Consider the following 10,334-nt stretch of genomic DNA (forward strand, 5'->3'; position numbering starts at 1 on the left):
GATTTTGAAAACCTTCAAACCGATTTTTTGTATTTTCTTTTTTAAAGTGTACTTGAAAGCTATTTAAATTGAAATGTTCTTCAAGATAACTCATTATAGATTTCCGAGAAAAATCGCTTTGTATTTACAAGGAACACCACCCCCTGCTGGAGATGACGTTTGCACGTTTCAATAGCTTAAAACAACAAAATTGTCATTGACAAGTTTAATTTATTCGTTCAAACCAAATTTATTGGTACAAGAGGAACAATTCTACAAAATAAACATAGATAAAAATCGTCAGAGGTACATACACACAAGGAAAAAACCCAAAAGTAATATATGTGTAACCATTTGTAACATATCTCATGTTCTGGTTTTTTTTTCATTTCTTCTAAACTGGAAATTCTCAAATGTAATGAAATTCCAAACCCTCTGCAGGAAAACAATGGGTTGGAAATTTGTTGATTTTTGTTAAGTCTTTTTTTTTTAACTTTACAGATAAAATATTAAAGGGACATGGTCATGATTCTGGTCAAATTTTGTTTTGTTTTAATTATTCACAATGCTTAAGGAATGTATTTCAAATGATGAAATAAAATTTTAGAGTCAGCCATAGAGTTATAAGCAAAATACATGGCTTCTTGTTTATTCTAAGTATAAATAAACAGTTCCTAACGTTTAACACATTCATTTCAAGCATAGAATCAAGAATTTTCACATCAACATTTAAAATGTTAACAAAAACTGTGTTTACATAGTACAGAATTGTAAGCTCTGTAACTCGCTTATAACTCAGGGAATGACACTCAAATTTTGGTTGCCTATTAAAAATGCCCTACTAAAGCATTGTAAACACTACAATGGGAAAAAAAAAACACCAAAATTGTAACCATGTCTCTTTAATAAACTTCTCAAAGCCTATATCAGGTTTTAAAATGTTCTTAACATTACATTTGGAAGAACTATTTACATCCTTGGACAACGTTGGACACACTGGTCTTTTGATATCTCATTTTCAATTGCAGCTATCCAGTTTATATTGACAAAATGTTTGGCGTCACAGGGAAATAAAATCCTGCACGTTTAAAAGACTTTGTATACCCAAAAAAGAGTTGCTGTCTTGTATACATATTTTAATGATAAAGTCGCGTTGTTTACTTTAATTTTCGAAGAATTCAGGCAGAAAAAAAGCAAACCACCGAATGATCAAATGTCCTTCAGAAATTACAGACAAATATAATGTATTTGCTAACTTTAAAACTGAATTTAAATTTTTGCTATGAACGTTTTAATAGCATGCCAGGAGATTTAAATACATTAAGTAGATGTAAAAGCTATTGCTTCCCTGACAATTATACCGAGAAGTAAACCATCGATGAGGTACAGAGTGACGCAGTAATGAAACAAATAGGTTACATCACTGCGTCATGCCATCCAGCCATGTGTTATTCAGTGGTTTCTTTTTGGTTTGGTTTCCTTGTTCAGACAACAGTTGCATCTTTATACCTTTTGCCTTCAACTCTGGTGGTTAAAATAAAATATAAAATTTACAAGACCAAAAGAAAAAAATACTGATTTAAGGACTTTTATCTACTTCAGTACTATATTGTATTTCGGAATAGTAGAAGCAGAAATCTTTGCTTCCAAAGTCACCAACAGTTGTGATACTGATGACTTATCGAAAGAGGAAAAATAACTGACTCTTATACTGATACACCAATCTATACACAAATCCACTAAAACTATTCTTCTGCCTTTCATATTATTTTGCCCAATTCACTATTTAGTTGATTAAAGTACCAAATGATATAGTTAAAGAAACGCAAACATAAATAAAATACTTTACATCATGGATTTGAATTCAGATTTGCTAATGGAAGAGTGAACAAAGATCGGTAGTTGTAAAAAAAGGGAGAGAAATTTATCTAATGGGAAACAAACATTTTCACGTAAATATACTTACTTCTACAGGTGATGATCACAATAATGGCCACCACAAGAATGAGTGCAGCAACGATGCATGGGAAAATAACAATTCTGTATAAGAAGATAACAAAATCCTTGTTTGGTTTTGATTGATGGACTCTTGTGTTAATCATATTTTGGAGAGAGAGAGAAAGAGAGAGAGAGAGAGAGAGAGATTGTATACATCAGACTGGTGCAGGACGTGCCACTGCAGAAAAACCCATTGGGACAGCAGATTCCGGATGACTGGCTACAGCAATGATAGCCGGAGAGACAGTTGAATCCTTCTCCACAAGTCTCTCCCCAAAGGCCATTCACTGTGTCGAAATCATTGAAAAGTTTTGTCAAATAGATATTCAAAATTAAATGTTACCTATAATATTGTTCCCTCTGTAGTATAACGAATAAACTTAACTATATGTTCGTAACTACATCGATCTTATAGATGAAATCGTTCCATATATAATGGCTCTATCAGTGAATTAAGTACATTAAAGGCAATTGATATTCTATTAATAAATTAATATTCAATTGAATGATCTTCAGAGTGTATTGCGCAAGTTGAGCGAGAGTAGGGTTGATGTAGGACCATTCGCATAGGTTCTCTTATTTTAAAAAAGGTTTAATGCATCTGCTAAATGGTACACGTAAATTTTATACGGGCCCTTATACGTATCATTATTTCATCACATGCTTTAGCTTCTGCTTACCCAGCTTTGTAAATCACACAACTTCTATTATTTTGGTGTTGTATTGCTCTTAAAGTATTTTCTCATCTAATAAACAAAAGCATGAAGTGCTTATTCTGTGTAGGATTTGCATTTCTTAAACTATATTCATATGCATTTTAATGACTTTCAGTGCGGAATCCTTTGAGATGGTTACCATATAAATGATGTAGAACTTGAAATTTACATGTATTACATTTTAAATAGGTGCTTTCGCACAAACATAACACCCTAAAGTAGGATTAAACTCAAACCATGAACAATTATTGATGGGGTATATTTCAAGCCAGGAAGTCAAGTATGAACTTTAGACAAGCTTCATTCAGCTGATGCTGTTACGCTGTTTGCTGTCGGGTTCTTTCACTGAATTTCAATGAAAGTTAATAGGGTGCTCCAATAAATGATCACAGTCGATATGGGTACGCTTGCATGACAAGGATTGTCAATGAGTACAGTTCTAATCATATATAATTTACCATTTCCTTTCTAGAACTAGACTTTTCTAGTTCTCATGACAATGTATTTATTCTCTCTAGATTCATTGAATTTTACGCACTTATAAACGAAGTAGATACTTAATCATAGAACTTTTTAGTTATGCTCAAATTGGGGGATAGTTTTGCTTGTTTACAAAAACGTTGATTAATCACCTTTGATTTTCAGGGACACACTTTGATACATGTTCATGTGGTATGGGGTACCTCCATATTGTGACGTGCTTCTTATCCCAATTAGCTATAAAATCAAGTATAATTTTCTAGATATTTTCTGTCCCAAAATTAGTACCTAACAGCGTATCGAAATGGGTTAGAACGTTCAATACGATTCTGTAAGTAATGAGTTCGAATAACGCTGGGAAATATTTACGCTCAAAATATTTACTTTTCCATAAAAATTTTAAAACGTATTTTTGAAAATTCTTAACCGGTGGAAGCATTTTGATTATAATGTACTTTTATCAACGCTAATATCGAAAGATGTCTCATATCACCTTAAGTTTTTCAAGAATTTCAAGCTCTGTAACTTGCTTATAATTAAACAAATGACGGTCAAAATTTGGTTGCCAATTAAAAAATGCCTTCCTTAAGCATTATAAATATTAAAATCGGAAAAATAATTTTTCACCAAAATCGTGACCATGCAACTTTAAACATCAATAAAATGTTAACTTTATTTTGCGTGATCTATACCTATTAGAAAATTCAATAGAATTACAAACATACAAACGTATAGCCTATATATGCGAACATTAATCGTCAGGGTTCATAGTTTTTTATTTCGTTGAAATAAAACACAAGAAACAAATAATGCTTGGCATTTCTTTCAAATCTGTTGAACTTAAAGTTGCAAGTAATAGGAATATGTAATAGGAATATGTATACTTCCGAAAACTTACCGGTATTGATAAGAATCCACAGAACCAGGATTCTCAGAGAGCGCCCAGTGACTTTCGTTGTCGCCATATCAGACCTTCTTTCCCTTCACAGACTGTTAAAAACAATGGTTTTCGGGCCATTCAAAACGTAAAACGTCGAAGCAGTCTTGTCTTTTTTGTCGTACCATGTTTTTTACACTCATACACAAAAATTCAATCTACTCATGAAATAATTGAAACATTCTGAGTAGTGGATTACTTTGAAGATATTGAATATTACAGGAGAAGAACAAATGATTGGTTTACCATTAAATCACACAGAAGAAGAACTATTAGATAGGTCTGGCGTTTATACCATTCCTCTGACATAAAAACTGATAATTAATAGCTTTTATCGGGTAAAGTAGGTCGTGTTATCTTATACCATGTGGTCATCAAATCCATACCAGGATTCTAAATCAAAGTTATTTGATGTGTTGAAATCTGGTTTACATCTGTTAAGAACTTCTTCATTAAGCCATAACATTACATACGTGATTGTATATTCACTTTGTTTCATTACTTCGAATACGAATCTTAAACACTTTAAATAAATGATAAACGGTTCTTCCTAAACAATAATCCGTTGGATAATTAAGAAATTCTTTTAAAATCCTTATTTGATTACACGATATTAATTCATACAAATGGACCAAATTAAATTATCAAAACTGTACTTCAGGTTTGAATAAGTTGCAAGTTTATAAATAAAATGTGTAAGTACATGTCTTTGAAAATTAGTAAAAACTGGAGTGTTGAGCTCAATGAAAACTTATTGGATGTGTATTTTAAGCCAATTAACTAAAATACAAACCAGTTTATAGAACCAAATTTTTTTCTTGACTGACAAAATGTATTTTGAGTCGAGTACACTAAAAACAACAGCAGTCAAAGCTACATAATACAGATATTTTTTCTCATTAAATTATCAAGAAATCATTGTAAAATGGTTGAGTGTTTTTCTTTTGAATAGTGTTTTAAATTAAAGTTATTAACTAATTATTAAACTCTTTGAGTATTAGTATTGTGTAATATAATGTGTTTCATGTCTCTAGAATATATTATTTCATAGTCTTCTAATAGTAGCAAAGTATATATCATTTTAAAATATAATGAGTTGATAGTTTCTCTACAAATTTTGTTTTCACTTAGTTGCATAGTTTGGGTTAATGTATTACATTTTGAAGAAAATTTATATTTTCATTTCTTGTCGGTGTTTTAATAATTTTGATACCTACAAAGATCAAGGGCCGAAAAATGCCGTGTAAATAAATCTAATCAAACAAAACTAGGAGGTACACTTTACGGAAAAATAGGGCTGATAACGCCCCTTGTTCATTTTATTAAAAAAACTGTCAAAGCTAGCAAACCTGATGAAGGGACATGCAATTTTATGGGTTCTCGATAAATACAAAGAATTGATATGAGTTTTCATGTGTGGACCTCTTATTGTTTTGCTTAAGGACAATCCAAAGCAATTGTATGAACATATGCATGTTAAAGTACGAGTATATCTTAATGAAAAAGTTTGAACGAAAAGCTCATGTAATCAGTAACAATTTCTTTTTAAAATCAGTTTTTTTTAAAGATTATTCTATAGAGTCTTTATTTTTCCTATTATGTTTTAGATTTACCTTTTACATTACATAACTTAAAGCAAAGCTTTCTCGGATAATAAAAAAATGCTATTTTATTTTTTTGACAGTTGTGACAGTTTTTACAATTCTAGGATTATAACCCGGTAATTTGATTAAAAAAAAAAGAAAGTAAGATATGACGAATCGTCCAGAAGTCCACCATTTGGGACATTCAATTTTTTTAAATGTTGGCGATCTAAATGTAGAATACATTAGGATTGTACAATTAAATCTTCACCAGTAGTGCCGTCTTCTGATGGGCGTGTCAGCTTTGGATGGCAAAGCTTATAGTATAGGGCCATGAACAGCGTGCAAAATAAAGTCCCTGAAGAGGCCACACAAACTGTAACTAAGAATATCCAGCTTGATTTGTCAATATCAGTCCATAACACAAATAGTAAGATCATCACAACGTTTTCTACGTAGAATAGGGTGTAATAAATAATGGCAAAGAGCCGGGACTTTCCATGGCTCAGATTCATGTAGGAGATGATCTGTACAAAGCTTATGAACACGATGAACATAATATTATGAACCGGTTTGGTATAAACTTTCACATGCCTTAAGAACGCCATAGTTAACATGATGAACCAATGAACTAACGATCCAAAAATGATGTAGAGGCCGTGGCTATCGACGGACAGAAGCATAACAATGGCCGTGATTCTTGGTCCGATTTCAAACACGCGCCAAAGGAAATACCCAACAGCTCCACATATCGAATTGGCCTTCAAACCGGAAATTGCATGGAATATTCTCAGATTTCTATAGTATGACGTCACAGACCAAGACAAACTAGCAAGGGATGAAGCAATCGTAATGGATCGTAGGATTTCTGTCAAGGAAATGAAAGAAATTAACTGTTTTAGGTTTTAAAGTAGGTTTTTTAACTAGTTGCATCAAAATATTCTTGTTAATAACAAACTCAAAGTTTAAAAAAAAATACAAATTAAGAAATGTTCTCACTTAATAACCTTTCTCGCTCTTGATAAAGGCCAAATTTATATTTTACTGAAAGTATCCCCTGATATAAATGAGGACTCGAATAGTTTAAAATTAAGAACATTGTTTCCTGAATATTGAAAAAAAAAGAAATAAAGAGAAACATTATATATGTGTACATTCTGGGATGATACAGGAAGTGCTTTTTAATGTGATAAATCTTGTGAGAAGTCAGCAGGGATAAAAAAAAATAGAGGACACCTTTAAATTTCAGAAAACCAGTGAGAGAAACATACATGTACGGTACATCGTCTTTTCTAAACCAAACATTTTTAAAAATTTGGTCCAAAAAAAAATCCCTTGATTAGATCACGTTGCCTTCCTCAATATAACACATATTTTATGAAATTTTTCGTCTTTTCGTCATTATATCATTATTTGTAGCTAGACAAAAAACTTAACGCAACTTTTTCCTTCGATAATTCCGCTTTGACTAAAAATGAGTTTTTAGATTTATCAAAATAATGTTGATCAATGTATTTTCTTTCTTACCCAGATACAACGACTCTTCGGCTTTGTGTTGCAATGCAATATAAATCTGGATGATTAATTGGGGCACAGATTCGATGAAAGCGTCAAACATCCTCAGAAGACTTGCATCCCGGTCCTCTTTGATCATTTGTTGATAGTGCTTGAAGCTTTTCTTTTCTTCTGAATGTAATTTACGACTTAAACATCCATGTTTTACATAAGAAAGTGTTCTGTCGAAAAAGAGAGAGAACAAATCATTAGATTATACTGCTAAAATAATTTATGAAAAAGGCAAGTTATGGCAAAACTATAAACCAATTTTTATTCGCGGCGACTTTTTCCGCGATTAACTGCCGATAAACTGGTTCGCGGCGTCTAATGTTCGCGACCAAGTCTTATCCAGACGACAAAGTTCTAGCTTACTTTGCGAAAATTTCTCGCACGCGAATAAAAGTTGGTTAACAGTATACGAAAGCCTTTTGAAACCTTATGAGGTTTTGAAAACCTCAATTTTGTGTTATTTAGTTAAATACAAGCGAAATAGAATTCATTAGCAAAATATCCCAGTGCAATTATTGTTTTTCGGACAGAATAGTGTAGTATATTATGTTGTCTTTTTATAATTAAGTTTGTGAGCAGCTTTAGCTTTTTGATATTCACAATAAAATCACGAGGAGTTTGGAATTAAATATTCAATATACAAGTAGTATTTTTATCAATATCAGATTGGAAATTTTTCCTGGTTTAAAATGGTATGCTATTCTTTCTTTAAATGTACCCTTTTTACTGCTATTTTTTCCATTGATCATACTTAAAAATTAAAGTATTGAGGGAATTCAAATTGCAAACGATAACAAGTACTTGGAAAAAATATTAACAAATGAACAAGGGTATTCGGAATAATTACAAGATTTTTCTTTTAAATATCTCATGGGGTTTTTGCATATCTACAGATGAAAAGAGGGATGAATAAATGGGGGATTTAAATGTCCTTTCTTCTGACAACGAATTCGATTGTTTTTAATCACTTTTATACCAGTATAATTATTAGGGACGGTAATTTCTAACCGGGTACTCGATCGGAACGATGGTAAACGGTTGAGAAATCAGGAATCGTATAGTCGTATAAAATATAACAAAAGTTGAATATTCATTTGCAGATTTCATTTTATATCTTTCGAAACATTTATATCTGAAGTTAACTGTAAATTGGAGACAAATAAAGCCCCGGAATTGTACAGGGAAATTGTTAAAAAAGTGTTAATTATAGTGATTGTTCAAACAACCTGCTTTACTGTTGAGTTCGATTACAATTATCATACTTACTTTCAATGTGTGTTTTTTCAATTTATCAAGACATTAATTCTTTGAAAAAAAAAACACAAATGCTTTTGTCGAAATAGAACAGATACATGCAATACAGTCATTAAGGATGAATACTTCAAACAGAACATCTAGAACAGTTTGTAAGCAAACTTAAATCGGCCTTTGCTGGACATATATTTCCCTTGATAAGTTTGGTTTTTACAATATTGCGGACAGGCAGCTGTTCGCTCGTTATTTTTGATGTTTTCTTGAAATTTTAATGATGTACAGAATATGAATATCGTGCATCTTGTGATACTAATGACAAATTATTAAGAGAAAAAATAACAGTTTTCACATTTTTTTGTATTTTGACACAAATAACCAGTTAATTGGTCGGAGTACATCATTATATGATCGGAATGATTTGAGATTTACTGATTACCAAATTTGCAATCGGCAGCCATTTATAATTATCATGTGTAAGTTTTGAAAATGCCAAACGTTTGATCATTAGAACCAGGAGCAAAGGGAATTCTAAAAAAGTTTACTCTACCTTATAATAACTGAAAAAGGGTAAGCCAGAAACAAAAAAAGTGTCTTGTTCATTCGATACTTGGGTCCATCAACATCTTGGATATACCATATAGTGCTCAATGTTCCGGTCACTAGAAATGACACTATTACCACTGATGCTGTCAGCGCACATTCCAAGATTCTCCCATCGTCTCTGTACTCCATCGCAAGTAAAATATCAAAAGCAACATCGATGACAAAGAGTAATAAAGACGCGATAGAACCTATAAATAGTAGAATTGTAAATGGGTACCGTTGATGGTACTCCGATCTTTTATCCTGGAACCCTGGAATTTCATTTCGATTTCCTATATTATTTCTTAGTAAATTTTCTGTATGCTCGTTCTTCTCTGTACATGTTTTATTATGTTCACTTTCGGTGTCATTCACACAATCCACCTTTAATACACTTTCAGGTTGTTTAGCCAAGTTTTTCTTGTCCCGGTCAATGCGAATACCAACACAACTGTCCACTTCATCTTCATCGGAGCCACATTTCTGTTTCCTTCGTAACTTTTTCATAGTTAAGGTATGTAAAATTTAAATATAACAACCTATGTTCTTTCGGTTTCGCATTCCCTTATATGAAGTGGACCATTGTTTAGGCTACAGTTTTACAAAGATAACATTTAACACGGGCAAGGTGTACTTGTTTGGCCAGTCGAGTAAATGATATATTACAAGGATTGGGAAATATTAAAGTCCATCCCATTACGAACTTTATCGACAGTATCGTTCTAAATATACTGAAATATTTTCTATATGTATGCATTGCTCAAATTATAATAACCTACACGCGTTTCACATGCTTGTTGGGCTAATGTATGATTATATTGAATTATGTTCATTTTATTACCATGAGTCCTTATGCTACACATACTATACCAGAATAGTTTACTTTTACTTTATTTAAACTTCATTAAACGGATGGAAAATTCATATAGCTTAAGACATTTTTTTATCGTTTTACATACACTATATTTTTTCGCTATACATCAATGAAATTCAAATATAATTGCTTTGGAAGAATTGCAAAATCAATATTGTATAGAGTTTATCCTTTACTACAAAACACTACCGATAAACAACATAAACAAGTATGTAGTACTTGGTATTGTGATTTGCCTTAAAGATTATTTATAAATAAACATATCTATAAGGAAGTGTCACAAGATTTTATTTTTTCTTTTATGATTAATACAACATATTATCTTAATTGAACCTATAGGAAAGAATTCCTTTGTTTATTTCTAT

The 10,334-nt window shown here is 31.7% G+C and overlaps 1 protein-coding gene across 3 annotated transcripts; it reads right to left on the reverse strand.

Moving 5' to 3' along the window:
* Nucleotides 1-35: 35 nt before the first annotated feature.
* On the reverse strand, nucleotides 36-9,726 carry LOC128180823 (XK-related protein 6-like). Of its 3 annotated transcripts, XM_052848976.1 has the most exons (5): nucleotides 9,061-9,726; nucleotides 7,221-7,429; nucleotides 6,330-6,561; nucleotides 1,946-2,019; nucleotides 39-1,503 (listed from the first exon to the last, which is right to left on the reverse strand). In XM_052848976.1, the coding sequence occupies exons 1-5, from the start codon at nucleotides 9,600-9,602 to the stop codon at nucleotides 1,400-1,402; spliced, it is 1,161 nt and encodes a 386-aa protein (XP_052704936.1). In that variant the 5' UTR covers nucleotides 9,603-9,726; the 3' UTR covers nucleotides 39-1,399. The 3 variants fall into 3 exon arrangements, with proteins under 3 accessions (XP_052704935.1, XP_052704936.1, XP_052704934.1); XM_052848975.1 differs by lacking the exons at nucleotides 6,330-6,561; nucleotides 7,221-7,429; nucleotides 9,061-9,726 and adding exons at nucleotides 2,132-2,264; nucleotides 4,072-4,538 and having other exon boundaries at nucleotides 36-1,503; XM_052848974.1 differs by lacking the exons at nucleotides 39-1,503; nucleotides 1,946-2,019 and having other exon boundaries at nucleotides 4,877-6,561.
* Nucleotides 9,727-10,334: the final 608 nt, after the last annotated feature.

Source organism: Crassostrea angulata, chromosome 4 (assembly GCF_025612915.1).
Source record: "Crassostrea angulata isolate pt1a10 chromosome 4, ASM2561291v2, whole genome shotgun sequence".
Lineage (NCBI taxonomy): Eukaryota > Metazoa > Mollusca > Bivalvia > Ostreida > Ostreidae > Magallana > Magallana angulata.